The 21422-nt window shown below is 41.5% G+C and overlaps 1 protein-coding gene across 1 annotated transcript in view; it reads left to right on the forward strand.

Annotated features, from left to right (window-relative positions):
* LOC126234947 (agrin-like) overlaps positions 1-21422 on the forward strand; it is a 1214606-nt gene that overhangs the window by 1045154 nt on the left and 148030 nt on the right. Inside the window, exon 15 of the mRNA XM_049943685.1 lies at positions 4438-4695. Coding sequence (XP_049799642.1) covers positions 4438-4695 — 258 coding nt within the window. The remainder of the gene's footprint in view (positions 1-4437; positions 4696-21422) is intronic.

Raw genomic sequence — 21422 nt, forward strand, 5'->3', positions numbered from 1 at the left:
GGCTGGCGTCCTCTAGTTTCCCAGTAATAGGGCAGAGGCATGCACAGGGAAGATTCATTCGGTAAATGAGCGCCACGTACGTCGTACACGCACACACAAGGAAAAAGTAGTACTCGATCCCTGTCGAGTGTGACAGACCACTGCGCGATGATTATCGTTATTAGCAATGACAAAACTTGAAGTACAGAACTGATATTAAACACTACACAGTTAATCCGCACAATAGAAAAATAGAAACGAACAGAAGTTAACAACAATATTACGCACAATAACACGGGAACAGGTGACAATGCTTACACCAACTCCATCATCATTTGATGGCTCTGTGATAAGTGAATAATTACAAAATATATTTGAAAATCGAGTAAAATGTATCAGGAACAGCAATTACAATCTCACAGAATGATCATAAGCCATGAATAACGTAGTTATAGAAGACGCATTGTCTCTGAAAATAAAAATGAGCTAAAGCAACTAAACTGCTGGTTATCGTATGCTGTTAATAAACTCACAAGCGATCTGTGTTAAACAATCTATAAGGGGCAGCCAAACGAAAACCGAACACTTGCCACAACGGTTCCATGGAATGGTTCCACTCAAAAGTATTCACTAGACGCGTTAAGACATTTATCCCACTGGGAGATGAGATGATTAGTTCCTTTTTCACAGAATGCGGTCGTCTGCTGACGGATTCACAACCTCACCTACTCTTGCAGTTCCTCGTCCGACTGAAACCGACATCCATTCATGTCTTGCTTCCGATCGCCAAAGTTGTGAAAATCAGACGGGGAAAAATCCGGGCTGCATGGGGCATGTTGCAGTGTTTCTCAAACAAATCGCTGCAGAGCAGTCTTCGTCCGATTGACTGCTCGAGGGCGGGTGTTACAATGCAACAGGATGATTCCGTCTGACAGTATTCCTAGGTTTCTGCCTTACGGCACGTCGCAGTTTCTTCAAAGTGTCTTCATAGCACTGCGCACTCATTGTGGTTTCACGCTGCAGGAACTCGACGAGCAGAGGGGCCCCTGCAGTCGAAGAATTTGTGTGCACAGCTGTGGATGTCTTTGGTGGGAGAGATGTGGATGTTTCCACTGTTGTCTTTGCCATTTTCCTTCGGGCTCGAAACTGTGGCACTATGCAAGGTGATGATCCACTATAAAGCCCGACCCCACACCGTCAATCATACGAAGGCCTGGTTTGGGAAACACCGCAACATCCTCCGTACAGCCCGGATCTTTCGCCGTGTGATTTTCACGTCTATGGCGAGCTGAAGAAAGACATGTGTGGAAGCTGGTTTCAGACGGACGAGTAAGAGTGGGTGTCTCGTCTCTCTGTGCGATAAATGTCTTCACACTTGTGGTGGTTACTTTTGAATGGAACCAATCCATGCTCCCGCTGTGGCGGGTGTGTGGTTTTCATTTGATTGTTTCTCATACAATACTTACTACGGAAGGGAATATACAGGGCGCTTCCGTAAGAGCGTGCAAAAATTTAACAGGACATAAAGGACGCTCCACTGAACAATTTGAGGTAGGGAACCTGCTATCGGAGAAGCCAGCTAAAGGAGATAATAGGAATAAAATCACATTGCTGTGTACTTTTTTATTTACATTAGTTAATTGCAAATACCATTATTGATGCAATGAACGTACCATTTGTCTGTATCTCACAAAATGTGCTGAAACTGACGACCATCAGCCTCAATGCAAGCATGACATCGGCGAACAAGATTCTGACGCACCCCGACAAAATGTCCCTGGTGTGTTTCGAGTCATATCACAGGCAGCTATAATTCTGGCAACTAATTCCATGCCGGCCGCTGTGGTCGAGTGGTTCTAGGCGCTTCAGTCTGGAACCGCGCGACTGTTACGGTCGCAGGTTCGAATCCTGCCTCGGGCATGGATGTGTGCGATGTCCTTAGGTCAGTTAGGTTTAAGTAGTTGTAAGTCTAGGGGACTGGTGACCTCAGATGTTAAGTCCCATAGTGCTTAGAGCCATTTGAACCATTTGAACTACACTACTGGCCATTCAAATTGCTACACCACGAAGATGACGTGCTACAGACTCGAAATTTAAACGACAGGAAGAATATGTTGTGATATGCAGCTGATTAGCTTTTCAGAGCATTCACATAAGGTTGGCGCCGGTGGCGACACCTACAACGTGCTGACATGAGGAAAGTTTCCAACCGATTTCTCATACACAAACAGCAGTTGACCGGCGTTGCCTGATGAAACGTTGTTGTGATGCCTCGTGTAAGGAGGGGAAATGCATACCATCACGTTTCCGATTTTGATAAAGGTCGGATTGTAGCCTATCGCGATTGCGGTTTTTCGTATCGCGACATTGCTGCTCGCGTTGGTCGAGATCCAATGACTGTTAGCAGAATATGGAATCGGTGGGTTCAGGAGGGTAATACGGAACGCCGTGCTGGATCCCAACGGCCTCGTAACACTAGCAGTCGAGATGACAGGCATCTTATCCGCATGGCTGTAACGGATCGTGCAGCCACGTCTCGATCCCTGAGTCAACAGATGGGGACGTTTGCAAGACAACAACCATCTGCACGAACAGTTCGACGACGTTTGCAGCAGCATGGATTATCAGCTCGGAGACCATGGCCGCGGTTACCCTTGACGCTGCATCACAGACAGGAGAGTCTGCGATGGTGTACTCAACGACGAACCTGGGTGCACGAATGGCAAAACGTCATTTTTTGGGATGAATCCAGGTTCTGTTTACGGATTCATGATGGTCGCATCCGTGTTTGGCGACATCGCGGTGAACGCACATTGGAAGCGTGTATTCGTCATCGCCATACTGGCGTATCACCCGGCGTGATGGTATGGGGTGCCATTGGTTACACGTCTCGGTCACCTCTTGTTCGCATTGACGGCTGTTTGAACAGTGGACGTTACATTTCAGATGTGTTACGACCCGTGGCTCTACCCTTCATCCTTGCGAAACCCTACATTTTAGCAGGATAATGCACGACCTCATGTTGAGGGTCCTGTACGGGCCTTTCTGGATACAGAAAATGTTCGACTGCTGCCCTGGCCAGCACATTCTCCAGATCTCCCACCAATTGAAAACGTCTGGTCAATGGTGGCCGAGCAACTGGCTCGTCACAATACGCCAGTCACTACCCTTTATGAACTGTGGTATCGTGTTGAAGCTGCATGGGCAGCTGTACCTGTACACGTCATCCAAGCTCTGTTTGACTCTATTCTCAGGCATATCTAGGCCGTTATTACGGCCAGAGGTGGTTGTTCTGGGTACTGATTTCTCAGGATCGATGCACCCAAATTGCGTGAAAATGTAATCGCATGTCAGTTCTAGTATAATATATTTGTCCAATGAATATCCGTTTATCATCTGCATTTCTTTTTGGTGTAGTAATTTTAATAGCCATTAGTGTAATTCCATCTTCGTATCCACTGGGGTCTCTTAAACAAGTGACTTTAGATATGTTCATAGGAAATAATCACGGAGATTCAGGACCGGCGCGAATTGGACGTGCGGCTAGAGGCGCGATGTCACGGATTGCGCGGCCCCTCCCGCCGCAGGTTCGAGTCCTCCGTCGGGCAAGGGTGTGTGTGTTGTTCTTAGCATAAGTTAGTTTAAGTAGTGTGTAAGTCTAGGGACGGATGACCTTAGCAGTTTAGTCCCTTAGGAATTCATACACACACATGGAGACTCAGGTCAGATGACCTCGGAGGCCAATCCAGCGACCAGGAAATACTGTACCGGTATTCCTCCATCGTATTGTAATGTATGTCTCTGAATAGCACTGAGTAATGAATGTATGTCGATTCATAGCACGTTCTGTCATGGGAGAAGTTAAATACTATACAACAGAGGCACCTTATGGACAAGTAAACAAAACCTGCGTCATGACTTCCTGGAAATCAGGCCATTCCTCCTCGTTTCCTTGCAGGAAATAAAGAATGTACATATAAATAAACAGCACAGTGCGTGTAAACCTGTTCGCGCCTTAGTTGTAAATAAGCTGGAAATTAGTAATGCTAGGCGCTACGGTTGCAGGTTCGAATCCTGCCTCGGGCATGGATGTGTGTGATGTCCTTAGGTTAGTTAGGTTTAAGTAGTTCTACGTTCTAGGGGACTGATGACCTCAGAAGTTAAGTCCCATAGCGCTCAGAGCCATTTAGTAATGCTAGACAAAGTGGTAGATGAATTTACTTCCATATCTCCTGAAGCTGTCTTGTTCGACCCCAGGTTCCCCATCTCAAATTGTTCAGTGGAGCAGTCTCTATGTCCTGTCGCATTTTTCCACTCTCTTGTGAAAACACACTGTATGCTAGTGGTTACACAAAGGTGTATCGTCACTAGGTTGATGGCGCCATCACTGTTGCTAGCTGACTATTCTTTCAGTGCTCGTCCGACGTGTCATTCTGTACGAACCACACGTGTCGACAGAGGAGGAGTCCGGCACGGAGCGCCCCGGCGCCGGCCGCTGGACAGTGCCTCGCCGCTTCACGCAGCCCGGCGACGACGAGGCGTGGCCCATGTCCAAGTCGACGCGCCACCTGCTGGCGGGCGCGCCGCGCTACCACCTGCTGGCGCCTCTGGACAGGGGTGACGCGGGGGCGCGCCTCGTCACCGACGGCTCCGGCTACGGCAGGGGACTCCCGCAGCGCGCGCCGGAGGACGACGCCGGCGGCCGCAGGGCCAACGGTGAGTGCGAGTCTGTGGGCTGACGGCGGGGCTCCGCCGTCCTCGTTTCTAACCTGGGCATATCAAGCCAATCCGAGAGCGCTTCGGAGCATCTTCGTCTCCAGTGTGTAAAGAGTTTTCTCATGTTGTTACGTCACATTGCATGCGTTTACCGTCGCCCAAGTATCAGAAGTAGCGTCAGACTCTGAGATGATAATGGATGATAGGTGTTTAAAAAGCATACTCTGCAACTCTCGATGACTGAGTCTGGTAGTACCATTGGTTTGGGAACTACTTTCCTGGTACTCAATGTTGGGGAAATTGAGGCACAACCCACTGACAGCCAGTGTGTCCGTTCAGGTTTGTTTTTATATTGGAGTCATGCCATGTTTCTTGGGCTAGGATTGCACTATCTGCATGCATAAGTGTCCAAGGATGTGGTGGTTGTACGTCAACCGATGCTGCATCACAGCGGTGGTAGGTTAGAGCCGTGATGAAGACCGCCAATGCCGAGCGGTTCTAGGCGCTACAGTCTGGAACCCCGCGACCGCTACGGTCGCAGGTTCGAATCCTGCCTCGGGCATGGATGTGTGTGATGTCCTTAGGTTAGTTAGGTTTAAGTAGTTCTAAGTTCTAGGGGCCTGATGACCATAGCAGTTAAGTCCCATAGTGCTCAGAGCCATTTGAACCAAGACCGACAATAATCCGAAGGGGGGGGGGGTCAATAACTAGTGCAACACACTTTTTCTTAAAGCATGTTGATTGTATTCAGGGTTCCAATGTACCATATTATTCGCCACTCGTTTGGCTACAAAACCATATTTTTCACCATAATCTACATTCAAAGTGACAGCCTTACGCCAACTCAGTAGAAGAGGCTGCATCACCGCATGGTATCACTCTGCTGGTCGCTATCTGAGCCAATGTCTTGCTGCATCAATAGCCTCCGCATCTCCTACGTACTGCTTCTCGAGGAGTGCATCCTTTATTGGACCACACAGATGGAAGTGGGAAGGTGTAAGATCCGAGCTGTACGGAGGATGAGGAAGAAAAGTTTTAGACTTCAGATTCTTTTTCTTAAAGCCAATTTGTGTTAATATTTGCTGTAAAAGTAACTTATTAGTGAATCTGCATCTATATCAGTATTTCTTTCTGTGTTATTGATTCGAGTGGTCTGTTATTCTTTAGTGTGCTTACGTCGTTCATCCAAATCTCAGGCCTCAGCAGTGTGTTTACATTTCGCGTCGTGCGGTTGCAGCTGTGGCGGTTATAAAGCTAAGTACTGACAAAGCTCTTATATTCGAATATCAAATTTAGTAGTTTTCAATCGTTCATCCAAATATTAGCAGTGTGTTTACATTTCGCGCGTGCAGTTGCAGCTGTAGCGGTTCTTAAGTTCTGACAAAGTTGTTTGTATAGTCTTGTACGGTTATTAAATTCAGTAGTTTTCAACGGTGTCTCGTGCTGTTTCTCACGAAATAACGGTTTAACAAACTTTTGGAAACTTACGTCCACTATGTTTTTTGAGTTGTTTGTGCGTTGTATTCGTTTAGAAAATTTCGCGTGGTAGTTTTCAGCTGACATTTCTCATTGTTTCTAGTGAAATACGTCAGTGAAATTTTCATTCACTGTTTTAATTTCATTGAGTGTTCCAGTGGCCGCTTAAATTTTTGGTTTTAGCTCAGAAATTGTATGAAATTGTGGTGGTATTGGTATTAGTTGTCGTTTAGTGTATCAATAAAAGTTGTTGCTTTCTTAGTGGAGGGAGAATTTTGATATCACTAATGTTAGTTCTTTAAATAGTACTACGGTTGTAACTGAACTTAGGTGACGTAGACGTTTAGTTTTTTCAGTAACTGTTACAATTTTACCAGGAGTGAGAACTGTGGGCTTTGTCGTAGGTTTGTGAGTAGTGGCTTACTGTGTGGGATTTGTTTAAAGTATTTTCATTGGGCGGAATGCAGTGGGGAAGCCAGTGAGCATTCTACGAGATCCTATCCTGGGAATGCAGAATTTTTACCAGAAATAAGCTGATAGAGAAGCAGGAGCATACGATCTGTGCTCTTCAGGTGCAGTTACAAGACGCAAAGGAGGAACGAGATAGTTTGAGGAAGGAGAATGGCGTTGGGGAATGGGAACCGGCGGTTGGTAAGAAAGCTAGGAGGAGGAGATATTCAGACAGTTGTACTTTGTGTACAAGCACTAGATTTGAATAGCTGTCAGAGCTGAGTGGAGAGGAGCCTCTTGTAGCTGTAGATGTAGGAAACATGCAGCAGTCCTCAGCAGTTAGGAAGCCTAAGTCAGTTGAAAATTCTAACAGAGAGAAGAAGGTTCCGCTGCTAGGTAGTTCGCGTGGCAGAGGTGTGGGCGAGCAGTTGCAGGAAGTGTTGCGGAGTGAGTACCAGGTCACCGGCATTGTGAAACATAGTGTAGGGTTGGCTCAGATGACTGACAGAATAGGGGAATTACGTAAGAATTTTGCAAAAGAGCAGGAGCACACGATCTATGCGCATCAGGTGCAATTACAAGACGCAGAGGAGGAACTAAGTAGGACGAGGATGGTGAAGAGCGTTGGAGAATGAGAACTGGCAATTGGTAAGAAGGCAGTGTTTGGAGCAGGGAATAGTCTTGATGGGGACGGGGAATATGATGTAGATGGTGACCTGATAAAGATAGCTACTCAAACTGGTGGCACCAATGTGCAATTCGTGCAGCTGTTTCAGCGTCATAATCGGCCTTATCTTAATGCCGCTGTTAGGCGTGTTAACATGGGACGGGAGAAGGCACTGATGGCGGAGAGCATGGCACACGTTGCAGTGGTGCCAGTTGCGTTTATCAATAGATCGGGTTTTACTAGGCATGGCTTGCGCCTGAGTAGGTATGGAAAGAGGAGGCCGGCAAAGTTTATAGGTGACAGTGTAGTGAGTGGTGGTGGAATCACTCATGGAAAAATTCCTGTAGTAGTTGGTGCTTTTTTAGACAGAAGTCAGCTGATAGGTATACCAGCTTAAAGAAAGTTTCTCTAATAAAGCAATCACCTTCGGAGGAGGTCAGGTATCCAGATAGGGAAGGAATTAACATATTTCAGCAAAATATAAGAGGTATTAGACATAAAACTAGTGAACTGGTTATAGATGTAGACTCTGACATTATTGGTATATCAGAGCACCATGTAAATAATTTGACAACTCAGAGGCTTCCTTTATCAGGATACAGATTAGCTGGCTGTTTTTCAAGGAGTTCCTTGCGGGGTTGGGGAAGTGGCCATGTACGTAAAAAACAGTGCTCCATTTGAGTCCATAGACGTGTCACGGCACTGCCTTGAACAGATATTTGAGTGTTGTGCAGGGGAAGTTGAATTTAGTGAAACTGAACTTCTAATTGTTGTTGTTTATAGGTCCCCTAACTCTGACTTCAGAGAATTTCTGCTCAAGCTAGAGAGTGTTCTTGATTCATTTTGTAGAAAGTACAAAAATTAATTGTATGTGGTGACTTCAATATTAATATTATGTGTGATTGAGTAAGAAAATCACCACTATAGACAACATTTTTATTTCGCCATAGACAAGATTTTTGTACTCAAACAAATGTTATATACAAACTATGTAAAAAAACTAATCCGACGACAATAGACTTTTTTAAACCTCGTTAAGGAACAAGAGTGGTAGGTCGTTTATACTGCCGATAACATAGATGACAAATATAATGCTTTCCTTAACACATTTCTCATGCTCTTTGAGAGTTCCTTTCCATCAAAACGCTCTAAACAGGGTACTAGGAGTAAAAGTCAGCCTGGGTGGCTCACTAGTGGGATAAGGATATCATGTAGAACAAAGTGGGAATTACATCAAAATGTTAGAAGTAGTCACAATCAGGCTATAGTAACCCATAACAAACAGTATTGTAAGGGGCTTAAAAATGTTATTAGCAAGGCAAAGAGTATGTGGTTTGCAAATAGAATAGCTAATTCAAAGGATAAAATTAAAACCATTTCGCCAGTTGTGAAGGAAGTGTCTGGTCAGCAACACAAGGTCGACGACATAAAGTAAGTTCGTAGTAAAAATATTTCTGTTACTGATAAATCAGATATATGTACAGTATTTAACAATAATTTTCTGAGATTTGCTGGTGAATTAAATAAAAACTTCGTTTCTACAGGGAATCATATACCTCTCTTCGAAAATGCCTTTCCAAGATTTATATCTGAAATACTCCTCTGTGATACTGACAAGGGGGAGATTGAATCAATAATTAAATCACTGAAGACTAAGGACTCTCATAGATATGATGGAGTTCCTAGCAGAATACTGAAATACTGTGCTGCACATGTTAGCCCTGTCCTGTTTTTTTTTTTTTTTTTGTTGAAAATTTTTTGGTCATCAGTCTACTGACTGGTTTGATGCGGCCCGCCACGAATTCCTTTGGCCACGAATTCCTTTCCTGTGCTAACCTCTTCATCTCAGAGTAGCACTTGCAACCTACGTCCTCAATTATTTGCTTAACGTATTCCAATCTCTGTCTTCCTCTACAGTTTTTGCCCTCTACAGCTCCCTCTAGTACCATGGAAGTCATTCCCTCATGTCTTAGCAGATGTCCTATCATCCTGTCCCTTCTCCTTATCAGTGTTTTCCACATATTCCTTTCCTCTCCGATTCTGCGAAGAACCTCCTCATTCCTTGCCTTATCAGTCCACCTAATTTTCAACATTCGTCTATAGCACCACATCTCAAATGCTTCGATTCTCTTCTGTTCCGGTTTTCCCATAGTCCATGTTTCACTACCATACAATGCTGTACTCCAGACGTACATCCTCAGAAATTTCTTCCTCAAATTAAGGCCGGTATTTGATATTAGTACACTTCTCTTGGCCAGAAATGCCTTTTTTGCCATAGCGAGTCTGCTTTTGATGTCCTCCTTGCTCCGTCCGTCATTGGTTATTTTACTGCCTAGGTAGCAGAATTCCTTAACTTCATTGACTTCGTGACCATCAATCCTGATGTTAAGTTTCTCGCTGTTCTCATTTCTACTACTTCTCATTACCTTCGTCTTTCTCCGATTTACTCTCAAACCATACTGTGTACTCAGTAGACTGTTCATTCCGTTCAGCAGATCATTTAATTCTTCTTCACTTTCACTCAGGATAGCAATGTCATCAGCGAATCGTATCATTGATATCCTTTCACCTTGTATTTTAATTCCACTCCTGAACCTTTCTTTTATTTCCATCATTGCTTCCTCGATGTACAGATTGAAGAGTAGGGGCGAAAGGCTTCAGCCTTGTCTTACACCCTTCTTAATACGAGCACTTCGTTCTTGATCGTCCACTCTTATTATTCCCTCTTGGTTGTTGTACATATTGTATATGACCCGTCTCTCCCTATAGCTTACCCCTGCTTTTTTCAGAATCTCGAACAGCTTGCACCATTTTATATTATCGAACGCTTTTTCCAGGTCGACAAATCCTATGAAAGTGTCTTGATTTTTCTTTAGCCTTGCTTCCATTATTAGCCGTAACGTCAGAATTGCCTCTCTCGTCCCTTTACTTTTCCTAAAGCCAAACTGATCGTCACGTAGCGCATTCTCAATTTTCTTTTCCATTCTTCTGTGTATTATTATTGTAAGCAGCTTCGATGCATGAGCTGTTAAGCTGATTGTGCGATAATTCTCGAACTTGTCAGCTCTTTCCGTCTTCGGAATTGTGTGGATGATGCTTTTCTGAAAGTCAGATGGTATTTCGCCAGACTCATATATTCTACACACCAACGTGAATAGTCGTTTTGTTGCCACTTCCCCCAATGATTTTAGAAATTCTGATGGAATGTTATCTATCCCTTCTGCCTTATTTGACCGTAAGTGCTCAAAAGCTCTTTTAAATTCCGATTCTAATAATGGATCCCCTATCTCTTATAAATCGACTCCTGTTTCTTCTTCTATCACATCAGACAAATCTTCACCCACATAGAGGCTTTCAATGTATTCTTTCCACCTATCTGCTCTCTCCTCTGCATTTAACAGTGGAATTCCCGTTGCACTCTTAATGTTACCACCGTTGCTTTTAATGTCACCAAAGGTTGTTTTGACTTTCCTGTATGCTGAGTCTGTCCTTCCGACAATCATATCTTTTTCGATGTCTTCACATTTTTCCTGCAGCCATTTCGTCTTAGCTTCCCTGCACTTCCTATTTATTTCATTCCTCAGCGACTTGTATTTCTGTATTCCTGATTTTCCTGGAACATGTTTGTACTTCCTCCTTTCATCAATCAACTGAAGTATTTCTTCTGTTACCCATGGTTTCTTCGCAGCTACCTTCTTTGTACCTATCTTTTCCTTCCCAACTTCTGTGATGGCCCTTTTTAGAGATGTCCATTCCTCTTCAACTGTACTGCCTACTGCGCTATTCCCTATTGCTGTATCTATAGCGTTAGAGAACTTCAAACGTATCTCGTCATTCCTTAGTACTTCCGTATCCCACTTCTTTGCGTATTGATTCTTCCTGACTAATGTCTTGAACTTCAGCCTACTCTTCATCACTACTATATTGTGATCTGAGTCTATATCTGCTCCTGGGTACGCCTTACAATCCAGTATCTGATTTCGGAATCTCTGTCTGACCTTGATGTAATCTAATTGAAATCTTCCAGTATCTCCCGGCCTTTTCCAAGTATACCTCCTCCTCTTGTGATTCTTGAACAGGGCATTCGCTATTACTAGCTGAAACTTGTTACAGAACTCAATTAGTCTTTCTCCTCTATCATTCCTCGTCCCAAGCCCATATTCTCCTGTAACATTTTCTTCTACTCCTTCCCCTACAACTGCATTCCAGCCGCCCATGACTATTATATTTTCGTCCCCCTTGTAATTGGACCGCCAAAAGTCGTCGTAGATATCTTTTGCTAATTGCTGATAAACGCACTATTTCACTCCCATTTACGGAGCTTGTTAGCACTTGATGTTAGGTTGGCGCCATTACAAAATATTGTATTGTAGTAATCGCTGCTGCTTGCTGGATCGCTGCGGTGTCTCGTTGCTGATGCTGGCTCTAAATTTGGTTGTCTAGGGTAAACACATGAGGTTCCGTGTTTTTCATGTGCTTTTGATGATAAAGAACGAGCGAAACCAACACATATGTAAACATCAAACATTTATTCCTTTAGTGGCCATATTAATTCCACTGTCCACCAAAGACCATAACACAACACAAAGTAGTACTTCCTTTACATGTTCTTTGACTTGTTTTGCCAAACAATAACACAGAAACACACTTCACCAAAGTGACATTCCGACTGCTCTGACTGCCTCCGACTGCTCTCTCGACCCTCCTCGCTGCTTGTATTTATAACATTGTCAAAGAACTACTAAAAAGAGATATAGTTTATAAGTCACATGTACATCTGTTATCATAATTTGTGCAGAAAAGTTGTTAATTTGCATCGAGTGACATAATTTAACATGTTATTAAAATGACAGACAGATTTGTTGACTTGACAGAATAATTCTTTGTTACAAAAAGGCTGTTTTTTAGAAGTTTGTCAATTGACTTCTCTAATTTGCATAAATAAGTAAGTAACGTGAATTATGAAGAATTACATAGGTTTTCGTCTAAAATAGGATTGATTACGTGAATACTGAGTGAAAACGCTCCTAGTGAACAAATAGGTTTCACTGGGCGATTTTTATTTAAGGAGATCCAAAATACGTAAGTTGGCCACTATTTTTCGTACTTCATATTAATTATTTAAGATAAACTTAGTGTTTTTCATGATGACATTTGCTGTATCAGTGATCAAGTGATATAAACTTTTGTGTGGGTCAGTTATTCAGTATAATTTAATGGGTTGACTGTTTATGGAGACATGTTGTGCAATCATTGTTAACATACACAATAACTTTTCTATAATCATAAATACTCGTTAAACTGGTTGAATTTGGAAGGGATCGCATACTTCATTAAAGTAAAGCCTTTAATATGTTCCGTTACAATACCCCCCTCGGGTAATATCATTTACAGAATGTTAATGATATTAGCCGACTAGGACAAATGTGTCAATTACTATGCATAATGTGTATGTATACAACAACCGTTACACCGTTTCAAAATGACTTTTTCCTGAAAATATTTTAGTTGTGTTGTTTCAAATGCACTTTGTGTTATGTCAATCAGTATGACAGCATAATAAAAATATTTAGTAATACATGAAAGTAAAAATAAAATGTTAATCTTTGCTCCCAGTGAGCCACATGGAAAATGATCAAAAAACAGACACAAATATATCACATGCGATTTTAAGATATATAAAAAATATATATGTAAATTATTTCAAAGTCAGCTCTCATTGAGTCACAGATTAGTCAAGATAATAGAAGGAACATAAATATATTACATAGATGGACAGGTCAGATGTCCATAGGAAAATATTCCACCTGTCTGCTCTTTTTGAGCCACATAAAGAAAATGAAAACAAAGAACATAATTATAAGTATGGACATGATATATAAACACAAACACTAGAGAAGTCACATGTATGAATATAATATGCCTTTAAAAAAAAAAGAAAATATTTAAAAAAAAAACTTGTCTCCCATTGAGACACATATTCAAGATAGTACAAGAACATATGAATACTAAAATTGGACACTTAAATTGGTCACAACATAACACAAACATCAAACTTGGTGAACATCTGATTAGCTGTAGAAAATTGTCCACAAATCTTATGTCTAAGAAAACAATAGTAACACAATGATGGGTCTTGCACCAAAATTTTTACATTGTCTTTTATTTGGTGCAATCATGTCCCATATTCAACAATACAAAAAGAAAGTAATAAATGTTTGTCACCTCTTTGGGTGCATGGTTAAACTTGCCCCTTGCAAGTAAAGAAGATGTCTCCAAATTTAATATTCAATGGTGACAATAAAAATATAAAAACATTCTCTCAGAAATCTGGAACTTTTCCAGGGTCTGTAGTATGAGTGGTAGTTGCTACTTGACACATCCAGTAAAAATCTTTGCTGATCACATGCTTTATGGAAAATGGGTAAGTAACTGTATTTAAACAGGGAAATGTGCTTAATCATGTTTATATGGTTTCAATTCAGTGATGTTTCTTAGTCCAAATAACCTTCTTGATCTGGGAAAGATAAGTCTATACGCATTAGGACTTGGGCTTTCTTTTATTTCAAATGGACAAATGTCAATGTTTACTTTAACATATAGATAACCTAGCTCAACATCTTTGTCTACTTCAGTATTTTCAAACAATAGATCATTTTCAATTCCTTTAGTTCCTAAGTCTAATTCCTCTTTCCTACACTTAGACACATCCCTCTCTGTTTGCAAAGCATTGACATTTAAACATAAACCTTTGTTTTCATCTGTTCCTTTTAACACTGTGTTGTCACTTAACAACCTACTGTTTTCACCCCCTTTTTTATAAAGTCCACTACGGATTCTTGTCCACCATGTAGGATACAAGGTTGCACTTACCTTTGCTAATTCTTTCCAAAAGACATCTTTGTTTATACAGTTTCCATAGTTGTTGCACAAAACTTCTAAAAACTTTTCCCCTTTTTCTTGAAAACACACATTTACATTCCATCCGTTTATATTTTCTTTAATATTATTAGTATTACCATTCTCATAGATTAGCATTTCATAGTTCCCAATAGGCAATAGCTTGTCCTCAGATACACATTCCCTAGTCTGCATTTCACTTAAATTAACCTCATTATTACCCATGTTTGTCACATCACTTACCTTTACCACATCATCACTTTTCAATTCTACAAATACTTTTATTTCTTCCTCCACACTCTCATCAATAACATCACTTGATTTAGGATCATTATTTAAATGTCCCTCTATTACTTCTTCCTCGTCAACAACAACAACCCCATCTTCAGTTTCCCCCCTATGTATCTGAATCTCAGCAATTGAGTCTTTGGCTCCATTAAACACTTCGTCATCCCCCTTCATATCTAATAAACCCCCCAAAATAGATTCTACTTGTGGTGTGTCTGACTTGTTATTAACACCAGTATCTTTTTCAGCCCAACTATGGAACTCTGCAATACCTTCAACTTCTGCACTTTCACCAACTACCTGTGCTTGAATACAGTTTTTATTAACTGTATCACTTTTACTCATAGTATCCCAAAACCTTTTATTAAATTCTAATTTATTCATTCTAACAACTTCAGTATTTTCATGGTATTTACTCTTTACATTGTATCCTCTCCTTTTCCAGGTTCGGTTATGTGTTGTCCTGTCATAATATTGTCTAGCCCCAAAACTACGGACATCTAGTGGGACTGTCCACCGTTTCCCGGCTGGTTCCCTCGGTCTGTCTGCTTGTAGTTACCATTTTGTTCACTAGTTTCAAGAAACCCCCTTCTCTCTTGTTCTCTTCCCCAATACCTATTTCTATCATTCCTGTTATCTCTCCTCCATCCTCCCTCCTGTGTATTGTTTCTGAAATCATTTTCATATCTCCTATCTCCCCTATTTGGAGCATTATTTCCAGAATTTTCAAAGTCTCTCCTCCAATAATAATCTCTATTTACATTCCTGTTCCACCCCCCATACTGGTTGTTGCCAGAGCCAAAACTTTGGTTACTTTCTCTTTCCAAGGCCCTATCTAATCTATCTACAAATTTCAGGAACTCTTCCATTGAATCATCTGGTCCATGGACCAATTCCCACTGCAGTCTCTCTGGTAATCTTCTTTTTAAAACATCAATTTGTGTCATAATATCAAAAGAGTTATTCAAGTGAGCAAGTTTTTTCAATTGATCTCTGCAAAATTTTTGCATTCCCCCTACTTTCCCTCTATACACTGGTCCATTTAGAAATTCTGACTTTAATCTGACTTGTATGGATTGTGACCAAAATTTGCAAATAAATTTAGCTTCAAACTCTTCAAAAGTATTCCAAGAATCATTATTCTCATTTGCCCAGGATAGGGCCTCCCCTTCTAGAAACCGTTTTACTAACTTAATTTTTATGTTATCAGACATTCCTACAACAAACATATCCTTACATTGGTGAATAAAGTCAATAGGGTGCAGATTTTCACCAGGAAAGCATTTCACTTGGATGTGCCCATTCATTGTATTTTGATTGTAAATCGTTTGTTTGGACATCAATGCGTCCTCCAATTGTGTATATTTAGTGTGTATATTTTCTACTTTTGTATCTACATTAGTGGTGTACAGGTTGTATTCCTGTCTAAGGTTTTCTGATGTTTTATCTATTCTCTGATCTAATCTTTTAGCTTCAGTATCTACTCTGTTGTAGATGACAGCAATGCTGTCTGTGTTCGCTTGTATGTTTTCATTTAAACTTTCAACTTTAACTTGAAATTCTTTTCTGAAGTGTATCAACTGTTCACTAGTGTTCTTACTGAGAGTAGTTTTAACTTCCTCACACTTCTCATTGAGATGAGTACTTAATAGATCAAAATCCAAACTTAACTTATCCAGTCTGTCTGTGTTTTCTTTAAGTTTCAAACTTACTTGTTCATTTGATTGTTTAAAATCCAAACTTAGCTTATTCAGTCTATCTGTGTTTTCTTCTATTGATTGTTTAAAATCCAAACGTACTTCTTCAATTGATTGTTTAAGTTGCGAGCTTATTTGACTTGCAAACCCTGCTAGCCACTCTGTTAAGTTTAATTGTTCCCCATCCCCTGGTTCAATTTTTACATTTCTTACGATCTCATCACTCTCAGGTACAGACATGTTCACTGTTATTTATTATAAATGACAACAGCAAAATACCTTGCTTTATGCTATGATGTCGTGATCGGTGTTCTTGTTGGCTTTCTTCACTTATATTCAGTTTTATCGAAGCTGAAATCTTGATTGATGAATTCCATTGACATAATCCAGACGTTAATCTTCCGAGCGGTGTGATGATAGTTTTTCGTAGTCGCACAAACACAATTTATTTATTTATTTTTGACATATTTTCACTGTTGACACACTGCACAAATAAACTTTTTTTTTTTTTGGAATGCTAAGCACTTACGAAATTTATCGCTGCACTACTATCATCGATGCACTTAAACATCCCGGACGAGCCCCCACTTTTGTAAATGGTCCGCCAAAAGTACGTCGTAGATATCTTTTGCTAATTGCTGATAAACGCACTATTTCACTCCCATTTACGGAGCTTGTTAGCACTTGATGTTAGGTTGGCGCCATTACAAAATATTGTATTGTAGTAATCGCTGCTGCTTGCTGGATCGCTGCGGTGTCTCGTTGCTGATGCTGGCTCTAAATTTGGTTGTCTAGGGTAAACACATGAGGTTCCGTGTTTTTCATGTGCTTTTGATGATAAAGAACGAGCGAAACCAACACATATGTAAACATCAAACATTTATTCCTTTAGTGGCCATATTAATTCCACTGTCCACCAAAGACCATAACACAACACAAAGTAGTACTTCCTTTACATGTTCTTTGACTTGTTTTGCCAAACAATAACACAGAAACACACTTCACCAAAGTGACATTCCGACTGCTCTGACTGCCTCCGACTGCTCTCTCGACCCTCCTCGCTGCTTGTATTTATAACATTGTCAAAGAACTACTAAAAAGAGATATAGTTTATAAGTCACATGTACATCTGTTATCATAATTTGTGCAGAAAAGTTGTTAATTTGCATCGAGTGACATAATTTAACATGTTATTAAAATGACAGACAGATTTGTTGACTTGACAGAATAATTCTTTGTTACAAAAAGGCTGTTTTTTAGAAGTTTGTCAATTGACTTCTCTAATTTGCATAAATAAGTAAGTAACGTGAATTATGAAGAATTACATAGGTTTTCGTCTAAAATAGGATTGATTACGTGAATACTGAGTGAAAACGCTCCTAGTGAACAAATAGGTTTCACTGGGCGATTTTTATTTAAGGAGATCCAAAATACGTAAGTTGGCCACTATTTTTCGTACTTCATATTAATTATTTAAGATAAACTTAGTGTTTTTCATGATGACATTTGCTGTATCAGTGATCAAGTGATATAAACTTTTGTGTGGGTCAGTTATTCAGTATAATTTAATGGGTTGACTGTTTATGGAGACATGTTGTGCAATCATTGTTAACATACACAATAACTTTTCTATAATCATAAATACTCGTTAAACTGGTTGAATTTGGAAGGGATCGCATACTTCATTAAAGTAAAGCCTTTAATATGTTCCGTTACACCCTTTACATACTGCATTACCCTTTAAATATCCTCATACACTTTCTCTATCTGTTCATCTTCAGCTTGCGACGTCGGCATGTATACCTGAACTATCATTGTTGACGGTGTTGGTCTGCTGTCGATTCTGATTAGAACAACCCGGTCACTGAACTGTTCACAGTAACACACCCTCTGCCCTACCTTCCTATTGATAACGAATCCTACACCGGTTATACCATTTTCTGCTGCTGTTGATATTACCCGACACTCATCTGACCAGAAATCTTGTCTTCCTTTCACTTCACTGACCCCTACTATATCTAGATTGAGCCTTTGCATTTCCCTTTTCAGATTTTCTAGTTTCCCTACCACGTTCAAGCTTCTGTCATTCCACGCCCCGACTCGTATAACGTTATCCTTTCGTTGATTATTCAATCTTTTTCTCATGGTAACCTCCCCCTTGGCAGTTCCCTCCCGGAGATCCGAATGGGGTACTATTCCGGAATCTTTTGCCAATGGAGAGATCATCATAATACTTCTTCAATTACAGGCCACATGTCCTGTGGATACACGTTACGTGTCTTTAATGCAGTGGTTTCCATTGCCTTCTGCATCCTCATGTCGTTGATCATTGCTGATTCTTCCGCCTTTAGGGGCAATTTCCCACCCCTAGGACAAGAGAGTGCCCTGAACCTCTATCCGCTCCTCCGCCCTCTTTGACAAGGCCGTTGGCAGAATGAGGCTGACTTCTTATGCCGGAAGTCTTCGGCCGCCAATGCTGATTATTTATCAAAATTTAGGCAGTGGCGGGGATCAAACCCGGGACCGAAGACGTTTTGATTATGAATCAAAGACGCTACCCCTAGACCACGGGTCTCCTGTACTTAGTCGTATTTAATTTTTTTCGTTAAGAATCGTCAGTTCCCTGAAAGATAGAAGTACTCAGTAGTAAAGCCGCTTTATAAAAAGAGAGAAAGGGATAATGTAGACAATTTTCGACCTATTTCTATGCTATCAGCGTTTGCTAAAGTTATTGAAAAGACTTTTTATGTAAGGATAATTGATCATTTTACACACATCAAAAAAAGTTTTGCATCACTCTGGTTCCCAGAACTCCTGAAGATAGACGTTGACTGTGGATATTGTATCACAGATACACTCCCTTTGACTGTTCAGAGATGTCACTCAACCCGCCCAAAGATGTAAACAACCATGCACGAGCAGCGCCTATTAGACGGAGGGGATCCGACATCCGATCAGTTCCAGTCATTCCACCACGAAGGAGGTACACGGCTCGAGCTGTCTGTAGTTCAACCATGCCTAGACGGTCAATACCGCGGATCGATCGCATCCGCATTGTTACTTTGTGCCAGGAATGGCTCTCAATAAGGGAAGTGTCCAGGCGTCTCGGAGTGAACAAAAGCGATGTTGTTCGGACTTGGCGGAGATACAGAAAAACAGGAACTGTCGATGACATGCCTCGCTCAGGCCGCCCAAGGGCTACTACTGCAGTGGATGACCGCTACCTACGCATTATGGCTCGGAGGAACCCTGACAGCAACGCCACCATGTTGAATAATGCTTTTCGTGCAGCCACAGGACGTCTGTGTTACGACTCAAACTGTGCGCAATAGTCTGCGTGATGCGCAACTTCACCCCCGGCGTCCTTGACGTGGTCCATCTTTGCAACCGCGACACCAAGCAGCGCGGTAAAGATGCGCCCAACAATATGTCGAATGGACCGCTCAGGATTGGCATCACGCTCTCTTCACCGATGAGTGTCGCATATGCCTTCAACCAGACACCCGTCGGAGACGTGTTTGGAGGCAACCAGGTCAGGCTGAACGCATTAGATACACTGTCCAGCGAGGACAGCAAGGTGGAGGTGGAGGTTCCCTGCTGTTTTTGGGTGGCATTATGTGGGGCCGACGTACGCCGCTGGTGGTCAGGGAAGGCGCCGTAATGGCTGTACGATACGTGAATGCCTTCCTCCGACCGATAGTGTAACCATATCGGCAGTATATTGGCGAGGCATTCGTCTTCATGGATGACAATTCGCGCCACAATCGTGCAAATCTTGCGAATGACTTCCTTCAGGATAACGACACCGCTCGACTAGAGCTGCCAGCATGTTCTCCCGACATGAACCCTACCGAACATGCCTGGGACAGATTGAAAAGGGCTGTTTATGGTCGACGTGACCCACCAATCACTCTGAGGGATCTACGACGAATCTCCATTGAGGAGTGGGACAATCTGGACCAACAATGCCTTGATGAACTTGTGGATAGCATGCTACGACGAATACAGGCATGCATCAATGCAAGAGGACGTGCTACTGGGTATTAGAGATACCGGTGTTTACAGCAATCTGGTCCACCACCTCCGAAGGTCTCGCTGTATGGTGGTACAACATGCATTGTGTGGTGTTCTTGAGTGATAAAAAGGGCGAAAATGATGTTTATGTTGATCTCTGTACAGGTTCCGGAACTCTTGGAACCGAGATGATGCAAAATTTTTTTGATGTGTGTATTTAACATAATTTGCTATCAAATGTGCAGTTCGGCCTTAGAAGTGGTTTAACAACTGAAAATGCTATATTCTCTTTCTCTTTGAGGTACTGGATGGATTAAGCAAAAGGCTTCGAAAGCTAGCCATCTTTCCTGATTTAATTAAGGCGTTTGTTTGTGTTGATCACAAAAGATTGCTCCAAAAGTTGGACCATTATGGAATACGGGGAGTAGCTCGCAGTTGGTTCACCTCTTACTTTAACAACAGACAGAAGAAGGTCATTATTCACAGTGTTGACAATGGCTGTGATTTGGGGTCTGAGTGGGGCACGGTCAAATGGGGTGTGCGCCAGAGATCAGTGCTGGGGCTACTCCTGTCCCTTATTTATAAAAATGATATGCCCTCTAGTATTACAGGTAATTCCAAAATTTTTCTGTTTGCTGACGACGCTAGCTTGGTAGTAAAGGATGTTATGTGCAACATTGGCTCTGTTTCAAATAGTGCGGTTTATGACATAAGCTCATTGCTTGCAGAAAATAAACTAAGGCTAAATCACAGCAAGACTCAGTGAATTTTATCCATAGTGGATTCTATTGATCTCCGTGACCGTCCCTTTATACGGTGTAGAAATATTTTTCTCTATGAGCAATATCTGTACACCTCCTACGTCTAAGTTCTTTGGCCATAGCCTATATGTTTGTATGTAAACACAGTATACTTTACGAGTGCACATCATAATAGTGAAATATGCAGCTAAATGTTATTAAGCTGAAATATGGACGTGAAAATGATAACAGAGTACAACTAAGTGGAAAAACTGCCACCACAGCGTAATTATAATAATGATACGTCTTTATGTAAGTACAGATATATTTTCAACAAATGTTGCCTTCCCACATACAACTGTTCCATTTGCATCTGTTTAGTCACCAGCAAACAATTTCTTTGTATTTATACAGTGATATACAGCAATATGAACATGTACATGAATGTGTCAACACCTGAGGATGGTCACCAACCCGTAACCGGTCGTGTGACGA

This window comes from Schistocerca nitens, chromosome 2 (genome assembly GCF_023898315.1).
Source record: "Schistocerca nitens isolate TAMUIC-IGC-003100 chromosome 2, iqSchNite1.1, whole genome shotgun sequence".
NCBI classification, from domain to species: Eukaryota; Metazoa; Arthropoda; class Insecta; order Orthoptera; family Acrididae; genus Schistocerca; species Schistocerca nitens.